The 20,295-nt window shown below is 39.8% G+C and overlaps 1 protein-coding gene and 1 non-coding gene across 2 annotated transcripts in view; one reads left to right on the top strand and one right to left on the bottom strand.

Moving 5' to 3' along the window:
• Positions 1-20,295, top strand: part of GTF2F2 (general transcription factor IIF subunit 2) — a 168,514-nt gene that overhangs the window by 12,872 nt on the left and 135,347 nt on the right. Inside the window, exons 2-3 of the mRNA XM_030813355.1 lie at positions 4,718-4,791; positions 18,565-18,583. Coding sequence (XP_030669215.1) covers positions 4,718-4,791; positions 18,565-18,583 — 93 coding nt within the window. The remainder of the gene's footprint in view (positions 1-4,717; positions 4,792-18,564; positions 18,584-20,295) is intronic.
• LOC115835255 lies at positions 5,850-5,951 on the bottom strand. Its single transcript, XR_004030247.1, has one exon. It is a non-coding gene; the product is annotated as a U6 spliceosomal RNA (small nuclear RNA).

Genomic DNA, 20,295 nt, shown 5'->3' on the forward strand with positions numbered 1-20,295 from the left:
ATTAAAGAGAGAAACGAGGACACTGCAGACTGGGGACAGTGAGAAGATGTTAATTAGAGTCAGCGAATTGAAGGGTTAGAAGAATTGTTGGGAGTCAAAGTGAGGCGGGAAATTAAAGAAAGCAAAATAAAATTAAAAAGAGAAACCTAAAACCATTAAAATCCTACAAGAAAACCTAGGCAATACCATTCAGGACATAGGCGTGGGCAAGGACTTCATGTCTAAAACACCAAAAGCAATGGCAACAAAAGCCAAAATTGACAAATGGGATCTAATTAAACTAAAGAGCTTCTGCACAGCAAAAGAAACTACCATCAGAGTGAACAGGCAACCTACAGAATGGGAGAAAATTTTTGCAACCTACTCATCTGACAAAGGGCTAATATCCAGAATCTACAATGAACTCAAACAAATTTACAAGAAAAAAACAAACAACCCCATCAAAAAGTGGGCAAAGGACATGAACAGACACTTCTCAAAAGAAGACATTTATGCAGCCAAAAAACACATGAAGAAATGCTCATCATCACTGGCCATCAGAGAAATGCAGATCAAAACCACAGTGAGATACCATCTCACACCAGTTAGAATGGCCATCATTAAAAAAATCAGGAAACAACAGGTGCTGGAGAGGATGTGGAGAAACAGGAACACTTTTACACTGTTGGTGGGACTGTAAACTAGTTCAACCATTGTGGAAGTCAGTGTGGCAATTCCTCAGGGATCTAGAACTAGAAATACCATTTGACCCAGCCATCCCATTACTGCGTATATACCCAAAGGACTATAAATCATGCTGCTATAAAGACACATGCACACATATGTTTATTGTGGCACTATTCACAATAGCAAAGACTTGGAACCAACCCAAATGTCCAACAACGATAGACTGGATTAAGAAAATGTGGCACATATACACCATGGAATACTATGCAGCCATAAAAAATGATGAGTTCATGTCCTTTGTAGGGACATGGATGAAACTGGAAACCATCATTCTCAGTAAACTATCGCAAGGACAAAAAAACCAAACACCACATGTTCTCACTCATAGGTGGGAATTGAACAATGAGAACTCATGGACACAGGAAGGGGAACATCACACTCCGGGGACTGTTGTGGGGTTGGGGGAGGGGGGAGGGACAGCATTAGGAGATATACCTAATGCTAAATGACGAGTTAATGGGTGCAGGAAATCAACATGGCACATGGATACATATGTAACAAACCTGCACATTGTGCACATGTACCCTAAAACCTAAAGTATAATAAAAAAAAACTAAAAAAAGAAAAAAACAAACAAAAAAATTAAAAAGAGAAATAAGCTTTCCTGTATTAGGCTGACTTGTCCCAGAGGCAGCAATGTGCACAGCCCAGACCCAGGGAAAGTCTTGATAATACTATCTATCTAAGAAGCCAGGACACAAAGGAATGTGCTCTGGAGACTCTCCCAGCACTCCCTCAACATAGGGAGAAGAAAAACAAATTTTCCTTTGTTTTATGGTATGAGTTTATAAATTCCATTCTCTGTAACTGGTGACTTCAAGTATTCTGTTTTATCTAAGTAGTGGAGTGGTCATAAACTGTCTGAGCAGGCCACCTGGGCACCATAGTGAAGGCCATGGAATAAGCCATGCTAGGCACTAGGCAAACCTGGATAATGGACATCTGGGCCGCATAGCAACGGTCATGTGTAATCCTGAGTTATGAACCTGTTACAGTGTTTGATTAACTGTCTTTGTCCTGCCTCTGTATCCCTGCATTTGTGCAGCTGTAAGCCTGCTTCAAGCTAGCCCACCCCTTTTTAAAGTGTGTATACAAGTGCTGTCTTTGTTCTGGGCCCAGTCTCTGGATGTTAAGTCTGCTGGGTCTTGAGTACACTCATTAAAGATATCCTCCTGTATACACCCCATGGTCTCTCTCTGGTCCTCCTGACTCCACAACAAAAGTATAAGGAGAGAGCTAGGAATTTAGGAGATGGTGCTCAGGATGGTTGCTTGAAATACAGATTATGAAAGGGATACTGTTGTTGAGAATGAGAAGTTCGTAGGATATCCAGCAGATAATGCTGTGGACATTTGCTTCTTTAACCAGTATCCATTTACTTTGATATTGTTGCAGAATCTTGATTGTGCTTGTGGAAACCACTGTTTCCCCTTTTCAATCTGTGTGATTTTAATGGTGTTGACTACCCTTCCCCAAAGATGTCATTGACTCAGGCTGGCCAGTGAAGTATCTCATCTCTGGGCACAGTGATAGGTCCAAGGACGGGCACACACCCTTGTCAGCTTCATGAAAGACAAATTTTCGCTAGGGACTTCTGGGAAGACTTGTTCTCTTCCCGACCTGCCTCTGCCATCTTGCTACCTGAGGTGGGGGTCTGCCAAATAACTGAGTTAACATGGGGGAGGGATAGATAAGAGAAAGTGAAAGAGTCCTGAGGGCATCATTTGAGCCGTTAATGAAGCCACCTTAAAGCCACCTCTGGAATTTTTTGTTATTTGGCACATGAAATCCTCTTTAAGTGGGTTTTCTCTCACCTATAATTAAAGGAGTCCGAATGGGTAGATATAGTCATCATAAGGAGTTTGCCAAATCCTCTAAGCTTGTTTGGATGAATGGAGTACAGTGTAGTGGAAGTTTTGTTGAGATATGGAATCTTCAAAATCCTCTTTCCCTTAGATCTATTACGTACTCTTCTTTAGCACGTATACCCTTGTGAGAGGTAGTATGGTCTAGTGAAGAGAGCAGAAGACCAGTCTGGAGTTGAGTCTTGAATCTGATCCTGGCTACCTGAGTTATTTAAACCCTCTGAACCTCAGTTTTCTCATCTCTAGGGTGAGGAGAATGTGATTTTGCAGGGTGATTGGAAGGATGAAACAGTATAATGGATGTTTAGCATGGTACCTGACTGACTCTAGTATGTTGTCTAACTTTTTTTTGTTTTGTTTTGTTTTTGAGACAGAGTCTCTCTCTGTCACCCAGGCTGGAGTGCAGTGGTGTAATCTCAGCTCACTGCAACCTCCACCTCCTGGGTTCAAGCAATTCTCGTGCCTTAGTCTTCCGAGTAGCTGGGACCACAGGCATGTGCCACTGCGCCCAGCTAATTTTTGTATTTTTAGTAGAGACAGGATTCCGCCATGATGGCCAGGCTGGTCTAGAACTCCTGACCTCAAGTGATCTGCCCGCCTTGGCCTCCCAAAGTGCTGGGATTACAGGAGCGAGCCACCACACCCCGTGAACCCATAATATTTAGTAGTTGTTCAGTAACTTTATTTATTTTTTCGAGACGGAGTCTTGCTCTGGTGCAATCTTGGCTCACTGCAACCTCCGCCTCCCAGGTTCAAGCAAGTCTCCTGCCTCAGCCTCCCGAGTAGCTGGGATTACAGGCACGCACGACCATGCCCGGCTAATTTTTGTATTCTTAGTAGAGGTGGGGTTTCACCATGTTGGTCAGGCTGGTCGTGAACTCATGACCTTGTGATCTGTCCGCCTCGGCCTTCCAAAGTGCTGGGATTACAGGCGTGAGCCACCGTGCCCAGCCCTGTTCAGTAACTTTTAATGTGAAGAGTGCATACATAATTGAACAAACACCATCAGGGGCTTCTTTTTACCCTTCTATTCCTGAATTTTTGCTGTACCAAGGTACTGCAATTTATTTGGCTAGTAGTCAAGTGGTGTTTTTTTGCACATGAAGTACTGCTAGGTAGAATTTCTTTCCTTCTCAGCTTTGGCAGCTGGACCGTCATTCCAAATTTATCATGAAAAAATAATGACACTTGACACTTACTAATTGCTTTGTGTAAGGTATTATGCTTTATACTTGGTGTATCTCATTTACTCCTAATAGTAGGATAGCTTTCAAGGTATGCCCTGATTCCAGAGTCCAAATTACTTTTTAGACGAAATGAGATAAGGTATATAATAGGGATTCAGCATATATCATCCACTTCTCCTTTTTGAGAATTAAAGTCCTTCTTATTGCATGTATCCAGTTACAACACAATATAGTGTATTGGTTAAGAACACAGACCCTGGAGGCAGACTGCCTGGGTTCAAATCCTGGCTCCATCTTTACTAATTGTATAACCTTGAGTAACTTGTATAGTCCCTGAGTGCCTCAAATTCATCATCTGTAAAATGGGGGTAATAGTACCGTTCCATAGAGATGTGAGGATTAAATGTGTCAATCTATATAAAGTGCTTACAACAGTATCAGGAAGGCAGGATTATATAAATGTTAGCTATGTTGTTTAATAATCCTTTTATATTAGCAGCTGCTTCTTCACAGTACTCAAAGTTACAATTTTCTACATAATAAACCTTGACTTTTGAAATAATCTTAAGCCCAGTGATGTTTCTAAATAATGCTGTTGCTATAGTCAGTGCTGTTCTCTTCTGAGAAGCCTTTTCTGGTAGCCTTTCTCTTCTGTGACCTTTAATTGGACTTATTTGGGAAGATAAGTTGGTGCTTTATTAATTGTTAGGTTATTTGACCTATGTTAGTTTTGTGTTGCCACCTCAATTAAGTTCTTTGAGAGCTAAAATCATTTTTTACGTGTCTTAGTATTTCATGTAGGGTAAAATGTACAGTGATAACTTGATAATGATCCTTTATTAGAGGCAGAAAATAAAAATAGAAGCAATATATCATTTTATGTTTGAAAAGATCTGTTAGCATCTAAAATAGACTTACTAGTGTTTTACTTTGTTTTAGGTTCCTAAATATTTGTCACAGCAATGGGCTAAAGCCTCTGGAAGAGGTGAAGTTGGGAAACTGCGGATTGCCAAGTAAGTTATTTACATATTCTTGACATTTTAAAAAGCTATTTTTGAAATTTTTATAAATGCTTTTAAATGTGATTATAATTTCTGATCAGAGAGTTTACTTGGAAAATGACAAGTAATGAGCATGTCAAGGCTTGTCAGGAGATGGTTAGGTGCCCTGTAAGGAGACATCCTTGCACATACACACATATCCCCACACCCACACTCCTAGTGACTGGTGGTATAAATATAATATCAAGTTTATTGGTTTACCTTAATGGCGGTGAAGCAGCAGATTATGTAGTTCTTTCACCCCTCCATCCTGTCTGCCTCCATGAGCAGGTGTGCTTGGGTTGGGTATAACTGGATGCACCAAGGAAAGTACTTGCAGTAGGACTTCGCCACTGTACCACTGGGCCTACTTATAGGGGCTTTGGAAGTGGGTGGGGAGTATCTAGAAAACAGTGTAACAATATAGTTTTCTGGTTGAGGAAATGGCCTTGTTAGAAAGGAAAGCCTCTAAAGCTTAGCAAGTGTCAGCTGGAGGCCTTGTGTTCCGTTCTTTCTATCCATTCATTCTTAACCAACTCCAGTCAGATTCGTATGTCCATGATTCCATTGAAACAGCTCTTGTCTGTTACTGGTATCTTCCTCTTTATCAAATTAGCTTTTGCTTCATAACAAACCATCCCAAAACTTAGTGGCTTAGAACCAAAGCCATTTTATTTGCTGATAATTTTATGGATCAATTCTGGTTGGGGCTGGCCTGGGCGGCCTTCCTGGCGAGGATGTCCTCACTTGTGTGTGGTGGTTGATTTGACATCAGCAGGGGCAACAGCTATTTATTTCATCTCTAGCAAGCTCATTCACATGATGGTGAAAGAGTTCTAGTAGCAAAAGAGAAAGGAAGCCCCAGTGCACAAGCACTTTGAAAGCCTGTGCTTGTGTCACGTTTGCTAAAGTCCTTTTGACCAAAGCAGCTCACATGGCCAAGCCCAGATTCAGTTGTGGGAAAACAGACTCCACCTTTTGATGGAAGCTGCTGCAAAAAAAACTTGTGTTCCTCATTTATTTATTTATTTCAAAATATGGAATACTTCCGAATTCGCATGTTGTCCTTGTGCAGGGGCCATGCTCATCCTTTCTGTATTGTTCCAATTTTAGTATATGCTGCTGAGGCGAGCACATCTTCCTTTTCTATAATCTGCCACATCCACATTCCTAAATCCAAGAGTCAACTAGCAGCTCTCTTACTTGAACTTCAGTGGAATTTGACATAGTTGATCACTTTTTTCCTGAGACTTTTTTTCCCCAACTTTACTCTAGGACACATCTCTTCTCCTCTCCCCTCATTGGCTGTTCCTTCTTAGTTTCTTGCTAAGCCCCTTCTCATCTTCTGTCTCTAAATGTTATGTGACCCCAGGACTCAGTCCTTAGTTCTTTCCTTTTCTCTCTTTTTCACTTCCTGGGTGGTCTCATTTGGTCTCATGGCTTTAAGTACCAGGTGGTATTTAAATATACAGTTCAAGATGCTTCTGCCCTCCGTGGAGGCACCGTGCTCAGGAAGGTCCTGATTTTCTTTGTGTTCCATGCCCTAGCTGTGACTTTCTCCACACTACTCCCAGAATCAACCACTGACCTACTAGAATTGACCGCTGATCTAGAGTTAACCGCAGACCAAGATTTAACCATTAACCTAGACTTGACCATGGACCTAGAGCCAACCACAGAACACGCAGGCTCTGGAATTCTCTACTGATGTGGAGTCAGCCAACTCTAGCTTTGTGGAAGAAGCTGCTGAGGCCACAGCTGATTATAATCCATTTCAGAGAGCTTGTGAGTGATGATTATGATGTGAGTGAAGATCAGTATTATTATTATTTTTCGAGACAGTGTCTCAGTCTGTCGCCCAGGCTGGAGTGCATTGGCATGATCTTGGCTCACTGCATCCTCCGCCTCCCGGGTTCAAGCGATTCTCCTGCCTCAGCCTTCTGAGTAGCTGGGATTATAGATGTGCACCACCATACCTGGCTAATTTTTGTATTTTTAGTAGAGATGGGGTTTCGCCATGTTGGCCAAGCTGGTCTTGAACTCCTGACCTCAAGTGAGTCATCCGCTTCGGCCTCCTAAAGTGCTGAGATTACAGGCAGGAGCCACTGTGCCCGGCCGTGAGTGAAGATTATTATGAATGCTGTTTATTCCAAAGAGCCCATGATTAGAGTGACAGACAAGCTTAGCAGATTCACAGGAAGTAATGAGTCCATCTCAGCGCATGTTTAAATAAAGCAAATGTTTCGTTAGCTGTGAGTATCACTCTGTTATGCACTACTTTCTAAGAAGATTCTGAGCTTTAAGACAAGCCTGTCACTCCACTATAGGAGATTGCATAATGGTAGAAAACTAGTGAAATGTAGGATGTACCCAGCTGAGGAGAAACAGCAAGACATTGATCCTGGGTTGGGTGTGTGAATTTTGCATGGATGGAGCAGGGGCATTTCTTAGCTGTGTCTCATTTAATATGGGCTCAATAAATGTTCATTTCAACTGAAAATAAGTAAAAATCAAAAAATGTATTTACACATCTCTCTCTCTGTCCACATTCATAATTCTGACTGTGTCGTTGATGTTTGGACTGTGTCCTTGGATGTTTCAGAAGCATCTCAAACTTAATAATTGCTATTCTTCTTTTTTTTCTCTCTGGAACATTCTTTAGATAATCCCCATGCCTTGCTCCCACATTTCTTTTCGGTCTCTGTTCACAATTTCAGCTCATTGAGGTATTTTCTGGCCACCATATGTAAAATAGCACCCTGTAGGCTCTATCTCCCTTACCCTCTTATTATTCACTGTTCTTTTGTGTTGTTATTTATTCTCCTTCTACTATACCCATCTGACATACCGTATATTTGTTTGTGTGTTGTTCATATCGCCTACTAAAGTATAAACTACCAGGTCAGGATTTTTGTCTTGATGATTACTATATCTCCATTGTGTAGAACAATGCTTGGCATAGTAGACACTGTGTTCTAAAGTTAGGTGGGGACAAGTACAGTCGTCCCTCAGTACCTGCAGGAGATTGGTATCTGGCATGCCCCATCCCCCATACCAAAATCTACCATGCTGAAATCCTTTATATAAAATGGCACAGTATTTACGTATAACCTACACACATCCTTCTGTATACTTTAAAGCATCTCTAGATTACTTATAACTAATACAGTGTCAAAACTATGTAAATAGTTGTCACTATTTTGTTTTTCTCTTTTTTTTGAAACAGGGTCTCACTCTGTTGCCTAGGACTGCAGGCAAGCACTGCCATGCCCAGCTAATTTTTTTTTTTTTCGTAGAGGCAGAGTCTCCCTGTGTTGCCTAGGTTGGTCTCAAACTCCTGGGCTTTTTTTTTTTTTTTTTTTTTTTTTTGAGATGGAGTCTCGCTCTGTCGCCCAGGCTGGAGTGCAGTGGCACAATCTCGGCTCACTGCAAGCTCCGCTTCCCGGGTTCACGCCATTCTCCTGCCTCAGCCTCTCCGAGTAGCTGGGACTACAGGCGCCCGCCACCACGCCTGGCTAATTTTTTGTATTTTTAGTAGAGACGGGGTTTCACCGTGGTCTCGATCTCCTGACCTCGGGATCCACCCGCCTCGGCCTCCCAAAGTGCTGGGATTACAAGCGTGAGCCACTGCACCCGGCCAAACTCCTGGGCTTAAGGGATCCTCCCTCCTCAGCCCCCAAAGTGTAGGCATTACAGGCATGAACCACCATGCCCAGCCGATTTTTTTTTTTTTTTTTTTTTGAAACAGAGTCTCGCTCTGTCGCCCAGGCTGGAGTGCAGTGGCGCAATCTTGGCTCATTGCAAGCTCCGCCTCCCAGGTTCACACCATTCTTCTGCCTCAGCCGCCCAAGTAGCTGGGACTACAGGCGCCCACCACCATGCCCGGCTAATTTTTTTGTATTTTTTAGTAGAGACGGGGTTTCACCATGTTAGCCAGGATGGCCTCGATCTCCTGACCTCGTGATCCACCCGCCTCGGCCTCCCAAAGTGCTGGGATTACAAGCGTGAGCCACCGCGCCCAGCCCCGCCCAGCCGATTTTTAAAATATTTTCAGTCTGCAGTTGGTTGACTCCACGAATATTGAACACTCAGATATAGGGGGCCAACTGTAATATCTCGTTTTCTCAAAGAATGATTGAGTATATGTTCATAGTGGAGTCAGGCTTGTATTCTGGCCTTGTATTGGTCAGAAAACTCCAGCATGTCCTAGTTCTAGCTCATTTACAATGAGTGAGACTTTGTACAAGTCACTGAATCTTCTGACTTTAGATTTCTTATCCTAAAAGTTGCCTTTTTGCAGGGCTTTTATTTCCTTATATAATATGGAAATAGTATATAAATAGTTATTTATTTGTATATTTAACTTTATAAGATGAACATATTCCTGGAAAGTTGTAGATGTATCACATTTTTATGAGTTGTCATACTTTTATTGAAAGAGAAAAATAATATTGAAATCTACGGGGGTTTTTTTCCCTCAATGTGAAGTTCTTTGTAATGCACCTAATTAGCTACTGTTCTGTAATGAACTTCAGAGTTTTTTATATTAGGTTTTACTGAAATGGGAACCACAACCAAGATAAAATCTCAGGAATGGATGTCACTGAAGAAAGGCAGGCTAAAGGAGAAAGTACGTAGATGATGAACCTCATGGTATTGTGGAGTGCCTTCACTATACAGCTCAAGACCTGGCTTCTAGTCCTGAATGGCTGTTGATAGTTGTTTGGCTTTGGGCCTTACACTTCTTGTTTGTAAAATGTGGATAATAATGCCTTCCCAACCCATAGGATGTTTATAAAACATTAAATAGCTTAGCATTTGTTAAAATATTTGTAGACTCAAATGTTCTCCTTCCATGTAATATTCATGTCCCACCATGAATAATACATTCCTGAAAACCTCTATGTAAAGAAAATACTTGGTTCAGAAATATAATATCTCTTTTTGGGAGGAGGGGGAAAAGATTATAGGAAAAAGAGTGAAAGGAAACAAGGCTGAGAGAAACTCATGTAAATCTCAAGTACCACTTTGATCACTAAAGTAAAATATTAAAGATAGCATGCTAAATAAGCAATAATGGGCATGCTGCAATTTTTCCTTATGAATCCTTGCTTGGTAGAAAATCTCAAGGTCTTTTTCTTTCTTAGTTTAAAGCAGATGGTCCACATAATTGCATTTAATCCACATAGAGTGGCTAAACCTCCAGGTTTGCCTGGAACCCTCCCAGTTTATGTGTTTCCCTATGCAGTTATTAATAGTGCCCCCTTTTCCACTCTCCAGAATGTCCTGGTTTTGATAATATAGTTGTCCTAAATGTTAGCAGATGTGTGTGTAGGGGTAGGGGTGGGGACGGTGGGTAGTTGTTCTATGCATTACTAGGCTGATTTATGAGCTGGCATTGTTTGATTTCTCTAGGGATCCAACCAGAGTTCCTTAGAAATACTATGTGTGTGTGTTTTAGTGTATAAGTAATACTTACTTCCTTGTTTTTTTTCCTTTTAAATTTTTACAAAATGAAAAGGTCTCTGTTTTCCCCACTCACACGCTTTAGAGGTGGCCATGGGTAACTGCTTGGTATGTAAGCCTCCAGATTACTCTCCATACAAATCATTTTGGGTGTTTAATATGGACCAAGTTTTAAAACATTGTTATGTTTTAAATCCACTAACCAGAGTGAGCTATTTTTCTAACCCCTTTAGGCTTAGTTTTGCTAACTTCGGAACATAGCACAGAAGTCTGATTTTGCTTTCTTTGTTGTTCTCTCTTATATGTAGCTCTAAGGCTTTGGTTTACTTTGTTGCATCTTGATCTCTTCCCTAGAGTACATGGCCGGTACTTATATTCCTTGTTTTTCTCATTTTAGTCTTGAATTCTTTTGAAAGTAAAACCTCAGTAGAAGTGAGTTGAAATTATTTTATTCAAATCCATTTCCTCAACCACAGTTGAAGAAAAAGTAAGCCCACCATTTTTTTTTTTTTTTGAGACGGACTATATGGAAATAGTATATAAATAGTTATTTATTTGTATATTTAAGTTTGTAAGATGAACATATTCCTGGAAAGTTGTAGATGTATCACATTTTTATGAGTTGTCATACTTTTATTGAAAGAGAAAAATAATATTGAAATCTACGGGGTCTTTTTGCCCAGGCTGTTGCCCAGGCTGGAGCGCAGTGGCGTGATCTCGGCTCACTGCAACCTCCGCCTCCTGAGTTCAAGCAATTCTCGTGCCTCAGCCTCCCAAGTAGCTGGGATTACAGGTGCCTGCCACCATGCCCAGCTAATTTTTTTTATTTTTAGTAGAGACAGGGTTTCACCATGTTGGCCAGGCTGGTCTTGAACTCCTGACCTCAAGTGACCTGCCTGCCTTGGCCTCCCAAAGTGCTAGGATTACAGGCGTGAGCCACCATGTCTGGCCCTCAGAATTTCTTAAAAGGGAATCTAGTGGTTTCTCTGTATGCCAATATCAGAGACAAATAAGGAGCAAATTGTGTGTGTTTGTATGTTTTATATGTAGGCAACAGGTCTAGCAGGTTTTCTACCTAATATAACACATAATCAGTCTTGTAGAAGATCTAGATACTTTTAGTGATGAGAACAGATTTATAGTAATTAGTACCCTAAGACTGCTATGAAAATGCTTGAAAACAGCTTGTTCCCTAGTTGGTCTCCTGGCTGTATTCTCCAGGCTGTCTTGTTTACTTTACTAATTTACTTAGTTTTCATTGCTGTTACTGAATTAACTAAATTCACTGTTAAACAAGTGTAGGATGGGTGGGGAATGTCTTACAGTGCACGTGACTAGGTTATCAGGATTTTAGTTGATTTTGAGCTTAATATGAGTCATCAAATTTAGGAGCCTATAAACAAAAGGCTCCATTGATAGATGTTTGTTGTTTAGAATGAAGTGGAATGATAATGCCACTCCTTTCATTGCCAGTCAGCTCACAGTGAAAACATTATGTTCAGTTCTTAGTGCTGCACTTGAAGAGAGACATGAATGAATAAGATCATTCAGTGGAGTGAGACTAGGATAATCAGAAAGCTGAAAAAAAAAATTGATGTCTTATAAGGAATGCTTGAAAGTCTAGATCTGTTAAGAGAAGATGTAGGGCAGACCAGGTAAACTGTACTCATGTATTTTAAATGTAGAATCAACTACTGATTCCTAGAGGCAGATTAACCTCTAAGTTTGTAGGTTTGTAGGTTATAGGTTACCTGTGGTTTAAAAAAACGTATATTTGGGTAAAAAATGAAAACTACTAAGATTTTAGAAAGGCAGTGTGGCATACTGGTTATGAGTATGGACTTGGGAATTAGCCTGAGGTTTAGTCCTTACCCTATCACTTACTATCTATGTGACTTTGGGTAAATTGTTTGTTCTGTTTCCTCATCTGAGGAAATGATATTAATACCTCATAGGTTCAAATGCATGTAAAATATGCAGTTAATAAGAGTTCTCCTGCTGTCGTAACCACACGTACTACACAGGCCAGATAGTAGATACTGCATTGTGTCTAATGTGTGGGAGGACCTCCCCTCCCTATCACATCTTACGAAGCTCAGCAGCAGCTTGCTATGTGGCGCAGGCCAGAAACTAGGAGATCTGTATGGCGTGGCTGCTCATTCCAGAAGACAGGGCTGTGGGTGGAGAGATTGGGAGAGGCAGAGAGGAGGGAAAAGACGTGCAGCTTGGAATGCAGCTCTTCCTGAATTTGGTTCTGTCTTAATACTTGAAAAAAGGAGAGTCCAGCTGTGAATAAGATGAGAGTAACAGCTTGTTCTGACAGTTGGTAACATTTGGACCATTTTTATCAAGCAATTTATGTGATATTTCTAAACCAATGTACCTGGATTATTTTTGTATCTTTGGACATCTGATGTGTGCCACATTTTAATTAGTTTATAGTTTTGCTGGTCTGGGCACGGTGGCTCACACCTGTAATCCTAACACTTTGGGAGGCTGAGGCAGGTGGATCACCTGAGATCAGGAGTTCGAGACCAGCCTGGCCAACGTGGTGAAACCCCGTCTCTACCAAAAATACAAAAATTAGCCAGATGTGTTGGTGTGTGCCTATAATCCCACCTCCTCGGGAGGCTGAGGCAGGAGAATCACTTGAACCCGGGGGAGCGGAGGTTTCAGTGAGCAGAGATCTCACCATTGCACTCCAGCCCGGGCAACAAGCGCAAAACTTGGTCTCAAAAAAAAAAAAATTAGTTTATAGTTTTGCTTTAGCTTGTTTAATTTTAAAGGCAACCTTCTTTGTACATCACCATCCTGCCTCAGAATACTTGTTTTCCAAATGTTTGATATATGTTGTATCTTATTGATAATCACGTAGCCTGTACTAATAATATGGCTTGTCCCTGAGACTTTTATTTCTAGCTTTATTTCTTTTTTTTTTTTTTTTTTTGAGACAGTCTCGCTCAGTTGCCCAGGCTGGAGTGCAGTGGTGTGATCTCGGCTCGGGTTCACGCCATTCTCCTGCCTCAGCCTCCCAAGTAGCTGGGACTACAAGGTGCCCGCCACCACGACCAACTAATTTTTTGTATTTTTAGTAGAGACGGGGTTTCACCGTGTTAGCCAGGATGGTCTTGATCTCCTGACCTCGTGATCCACCCGCCTCGGCCTCCCAAAGTGCTTCTTTCTAGCTTTATTTCTAAACACGTTTAACATTCTGGGTCATGTGGGGACCCGCTAATAATAAAAAGTATGGAAACAAAAAATTAATGAGACATAATTTTTCTGTTATAAAATTGACTGAGTTTAGAACAGTGTTATACTGATGATATGATGACAGGAGTTTAATTTGTTACAAACTTTCTGAAAGGCAGTCTGGCAACACGTATGTGTGTGTGTATAACTTATACAACATGCACGCATATTCCTGCTCAAGACAACATAGAATAACAATCCCACTATTTTCTCTGCCAGTTAACTCACAGCTCAAGCATTTTATTCAGTTCCTGATGCTGCCATTATCTAGAGAAACAGACAAATGAGCTCATCCAGTAGAGTGGGACTGGGATAATGAGAAAGCTATAAAAATAACAAAATATTCATGCCTTTCACCTAGCAATTCTGTAAATTTCTCTTTGTTTCTTTAATTCCATCAACTGCTAGGAGCTTATCCCATGGAAGTAATAGGTGAGTGATGGAAAGATTAATATATGAGGATAAATTAATGGTAAAATATTTATGCCCTTTTGACATGTCTTCATCATTCTTTGAGCACTTGTTATTTTTTTGACTTAGATGTTTTAGACTCATCTTATACATTTCTGCCTAAGCCCTGGAGTTAGCCATTTCTCCAAGGAGTTGGCCATGGTTCCTTTTAGGGGAGAATGATATTTAGAAACTAAATGATATTTAGGGGAGAATTATATTTAGAAACTAAGATCTGGATACCCCAAATGCTTATTGCTGCTTCCAAGGCCTTCTCAGTGAACAGAGCTGGGGAGCATATGTACACACACACACACACCCCACCACACATCCCTCTTCACATCTATATTTCTATATTTACATATATTGAAATGAGTTTGCACTAATATATCCAGTTCCAATAAAATACCACATGCTTTGTTCCAGTTTTCTTCCTTTTCTTACTTGTACGTCTTTTCCAAAAGTGAGAAACCTGGTTCCTGTTGTCCTTAATATAGTTACCTATTTGTTTGGGCCTCTGTTCTTACTTGTTCAGTCCGTTCCCAACTCCATGTGCGAACACCCTACTCACCCTGCTTGGGCTGTAGCTCCCTTCAGTGTGCTGCCACTTTTGCTGTCCTCCACTGGGACACCCTTCTCACCCTGTTCAGGCTTTCATTCCTGTTCTGAGGCTTCTCCTCTCCTCCATAGGAATGCCTCCTTACCCCACTAAGGGTTCAGCATCCTGTTTCGGATTGTCCTCCTATATGTGGATGCTCTCACCTGCTAGGCTCTGACACATTTCTTACTGAGCCACTGCTTTATAGCGATGCCCTCCTTACCTGACTGGGCTCTGATATCTTGCCCCTGCTTGCCTGCTTCACCCCAGTGGCATCCTCTTCACCCCATTTGGACTATGACCATACTATCCAACCCACTCTGAAGAAGATACCTACGTTGTTTGGCTTCACCTAATGGTTTTTGAGCTCAATTGTTCAGTTAGGGGAAGGGAAGTATAAATAGGAATTAAAACAAGGCCTGGTGCGGTGGCTTCTATCTGTAATCTCAGCACTTTGTGAGGCCAAGGCAGGAGGATCACTTGAGTCTAGGAGTTCAAAACCAGCTGGGGCAACATAGTGAGACCCTGTCTCTACAAAAATAAAAATAAATGTTAGCTAGATAAGGTAATGAGCGCCTGTGGTCCCAGCTACTCCAGAGGCTGAGGTGGGAGGATCACTCAGCCCAGGAGGTCAAGGCTGCAGTGAGCCATCATCATGCCACTGCACTCTAGCCTGGATGACAGGTCAAGACCCTGTCACAAAAAGAAAACAAAACAAAACCAACAAGAGCCAACAGTTGAATATTGATATTGTTTTATTGGTTTTCTTAACCTGGAAAAGGTGTTGCTTATTGGCTGTTAGTGAAAAGCCAGGCCCCATTAGTACCAAATCCAAGAAGTATTTTAAAAGTGTAAGTAAAAGGAAAGACATGATTAATACAAATTAAGAAAGGCAAAAGGAATGAGACCGAGATCTAGAAAAGTAGCTGTGGGATATTGAGAAATAGACTCAGAGTAGTAAAGGAGAAAATGCACAGCATTCTGAGAAATTTAGTGAAAGGATGGCCAGATGTTTACTTCATTAATTTCTGAAGATAGCACTGTATTGTACAATAATTAGCATTTAAAATTTTGCACACAGGTCATCATACAAAGGGTATATTATAGTTGTAATGTAGAATAACAAAAGGTTATGTGTACTTCATACATTCACACACCAAGACAAGGGAATATGTCATTCTTTTTAAATAAGTTTTAAGTCTTCAAGGATTAGCTTTTTTTTCTAGAGAGTATTAACTCATCTAGAGCTCATCAATCTATCATTCCAATTAAGATGCTGTTATAATTATATGTGTGTGAAAATGAAGTTGTCCTCTCCTCCTGTATTCCCTGATTGCATCTAGTTACCAAGACTGAAAATGTCAACATGATCTTTAATTCATCTTTTTTCCTATGCTGCCTACTTCCAGTCATTTCCTCTTCTCTTAGTTTTAACAATTTAATGACTTTTTATGTATCTCTTCCTTACATTCTACCACTAGCTGCTTCAAGCTTTCTTTACTTTCTATGTGGGTGTTTGCCTTAGCCTCGGTAGCATTCTGTAAACATTATGGAAGTGTCTTCTGCATCTTTTCCTTTGTTTTGTCTACAGCACCTCTGCCTTACACAGGTAGCTAAATTAAAGGCAGTTACGTTAAATTGAGCTCTAGAAGCTAAATTCAGGAGTGCTAGAGAAGGGACTGTGGTGAATTTAGTGCCTGCCTCAAAATGCAAGTTGAGGGTATTGTTGTCATGCTGAATTGGGGGCCAATCTTTGCCATATCTCTAATTCTTGTAAGAGAAGCTGGAAATTCATATTTTTATGTGAAATCTTAAAATTTTCTCACCTCGTTTTAAGATACTTCCTCAACAAAAAAGAGATTGACACTGCATTTTAATATGTAAAAGACTGAGAAGTCCTACAGTAAACAAATCTGTGGAAAAATCTGGAATCCTTAGTCTGTCCTAAGTGATTCTTTACCATTTGACTCCGGGCTGCCATTCACTAGTGTCAGAAAGAATGTGCTAGATACCTTCTTTTTTCATTTGGGCTGTTCCCTTAGCCTAGAAATCCCCCATGTTTTCGACTTCATCCCTCACTCACTTCTTTTCCTGGCTTTCCAGTTTGCATTTCCATGACAGGTACATTTATGGTATATACCTTTGCCATAAAGTTTTTGTTGTTATGGCAAGATATAACCGTCTTATTTATAGTTGTTTATGGATTGGACGTGTCTGTTTTCATTAAACTGGGACTTCCTTGAGGTCAAGGATCCACACTCAATACTGTACCATGTACCTAGCACAATGCATAGTGGACGTATAGTAGACCCTTCATAATAGAATGAGTGATTAACTGAGCTAGTGAATGAAGGCAGGTTGGAACCAAACTGAATGTTATGGAGAAACAGTGGTTTTCTAATTGGTCTTCCTATCTCTAGTCACCTTTAGTCTACTCTGTATATATTTTCTAGTGCAAGTTTCCTGTAGGAAATGTTTGTACTTGTTATTCTTTTGGTCAAACAATATCTACAGATCTCCATTGCCCAAAGAATAAAGTCTGTACTTTGTACTGTGATATTCAAGAGCTTCTATGGTTGAGCCCCACTTGCTTTAGAGTTTATCTCCTCCCCTTTCTTATTTTGCCTTTCCCTTCTAGCCAAATCTGATCACTCATTTGTGATCAGACCCTTCTGTGACTTTTGTTCAACTCTCACTTCTGGTACTGTATTTCCCCACTTCAACTTATTGCAATCTTAGTACCCTTTAAGGCTGAGCTCAGAGTTCCCTCTTTGTTGCATCATTCCTCAACTCTTAAAATGGGAGAAATGGCTTCTTCCTGTCTGATCCTGGTGCATTGTGGCTTCCTTAATTGAACATTAAAATTTATCTCATTTTATAGTTTATGGATGTACCTTTTATTCCTTCCGCTGGCTGGGACAGGGTTAACTCAGTACTTTGCATGTAGGAGGTATTTAATACATGCTTTTAAAAAATTAAGTTCTTATATAGGATGTACATTGATTTTGCTTTGTAAAAAAAATTAATATTTAAAAACGTAATTCAAATACAGTGTATAGGAAATAGTGTGGAAAGATACTGCACCAAGATGTTAACAATGGAATCCTGGCTATTTTAAAACTTATTTTTTGCTTGTCTGTATTAAAAATATTTATATAATGGGCATATATTGTTTTATAATAGAGGAAAATTGCTCATAATTTAAATTATTAAATTTAATAACTTGATCTTTAAGATTTTGTTAGGTAAATGAAACCTCTTCAGCTAGATAAAATGAATAGTAAAATTTGATGAAGTACTGTATAGATCTGGTGTTATATATGTATTAACATGCTGCTGAATACCAAAAATGCTCAGAAATAAAGATAAGAATTGTAATAAGGCTGGGTGTGGGTGCTCACACCTGTAATCCCAGCACTTTGGGAGGCTGAGGCAGGTGGATTGTTTGGGACCAGAAGTTCAAGACCAGCCTGGACAACATGGTGAGACCTTGTCTCTATAAAAAAAAAAAAAAAAAAAAAAAAACAACGGAAGTTAGCTGGGTGTGATGGCATGCACCTGTAGTAGACCCAGCTACTTGGGAGGATCGGTTGAGCCTAGGAGGTCAAGACTGCAGTGAGCCATGATTGGGCCACTGTGGTTGATAGAGGGAGACCCTGTCTCCAAAAAAAAAAAGAAAGAAAAAGTAAAAAAGAAAAAAGAATTGTAATAAGATCATTATTTGCACAAAATAGAACTAGCAGAGGTTATAATAGTGTTAAGTGACATAAACTCATAATATCCAAAATAATGATTAATGTTTATTTTTCCCATAAGATTATAAATAGGATAGTTGTGGGGAGTCAAGGGTAAATATTGGTTAATCTCTGTAAATGTAATATTTTATGTAAATATGAAGTGTTTTTTTTTTTAAGCTCTTAACTCACATTTGAAAACAACATGAAATCTAAATAATTTTAAATATTTCTTTCCCTCTCCTTTAGGACTCAAGGAAGGACTGAGGTAAGATTATTTATATGGAAATTTTAGTTAAAACACGAGACTATCTTTTCATTAATAATAGTGAAAAAAGAGTGTTCGAATTTTGGAAAACTCCACATCAAGCGCATGGCTGATGGTTAGGAACACATAAAGGTATAAATGCCACCCTTGTGTGAATGAATGGACTCTTTTCTAGTTGTTCATTCTCAGCATTTTTCTTCTTTGACCTACATTTCCCCTCTCTTGTTACCATGAAACTGAGTAAAACTTCTGTAATACTTTGCTAACAGGTTAGTATTACTTCAGTGCAACAAAGGCATTTGATATGGATTTTTTTGAGAACTTTAGATTCTGACCCATTGAGTCCAGTTTGTGATTTACAGTACTTATCACATATTAGAGATGTTTAATAAATACTTCATGATCTTCCTACATGCTTGGGAGATGAGTAATTTTGTTTATAAGTCTGTTTAGTGTAAAATGTGATTGTTCTTTTGGGGAGATCTGGTATATAATAAAAAGCATTTTGAAAGAACACCTAGTATGTATGTCTTTTTATTCTAAACCTTATTATTGAGCTATCCTTGTAACTGTTGAGTTGTATTTGTTAAAACATTCAAAAATAATACCATGTACTCATACAGTTGTCATTAAGACCTACAAAATAAATACATCCTCTGTTTATTGGAGTGTTTAAGCTTTTCAGAGTAAATAGTTCACTTCACACCCCCCCCATCTGAAGTACAATTGCTTTCTTAATATTCTTAAAATATTCACTTATTCAGCAATATTATTTTCCTTCTATATGCCACGCACTCTGCTAGATCTTAAAGATATAAAAGATAGTAAGACATGATCCCTTGACCTCAGACCTCAGAGATTTTAGGGAAAAAAATCATCTTTTTTTTTTTTTTTTTTTGAGATGGAGTCTCGTTCTATCATGCCCAGCTAGTTTTTGTATTTTTAGTAGAGACAGGGTTTTGCCATGTTGGCCAGGCTGGTCACAATCTCCTGACCTCAAGTGATCAGCCCGCCTCGGCCTCTCAAGGTGCTGAGATTACAGGTGTGAACCACTGTGCCCAGCTGGAAAAAATAATCTTACTCCTGTTTTGGAAAGACTTCTTCAGCTGCAGACCAGAGAAAACATAAAAACTGTCTTTTTTTATAATGATAGATTAGCCCCATTATTCTTTTTGTTTTTGTTTTTTATTTTCTTATGTTTAGTAATTTTTATTTTATTTTGGGGGTACATGTGTAGGTTTGTTACATAGGTATATTGCATGATGCTGAGATTTGGGCTGATATTTATTCTGTCACTCAAATAGTGAACATGGTAACCAATAGGTAGTTTTTTAACCCTTGGTCTCCTCTCTCCCTCTCTCTTTTTGGAGTCCCCAATGTCTATTGTTCCCATCTTTAGGTCCGTGTCTACCCAATGTTTAGTTCCCACTTGTAAGGGAGAACATGTGGTATTTGGTTTTCTGTTTCTGCACTAATTCACATAGGATAATGGCTTCCAGCTGCATCATTGCTGCAAAGGATGTGATTTTGTTATTTTTTTTATTAGCCCCATTATTCTGACAAATGGGAATAGATTGTCTTTCTCTCTTTTGTTTTTTTTAAGAGACAGGGTCTTGCTGTGTTGCCAAGGTTGGAGTGCAATGGCTGTTCATAGTGAGCTACAGCCTGGAACTCCTGGCCCAAGGAATCCTCTTGCCTCAGCTTCCCAAGTA

The sequence above is a fragment of the Nomascus leucogenys genome, chromosome 5 (genome assembly GCF_006542625.1).
Source record: "Nomascus leucogenys isolate Asia chromosome 5, Asia_NLE_v1, whole genome shotgun sequence".
In the NCBI taxonomy this organism is placed as follows: Eukaryota; Metazoa; Chordata; class Mammalia; order Primates; family Hylobatidae; genus Nomascus; species Nomascus leucogenys.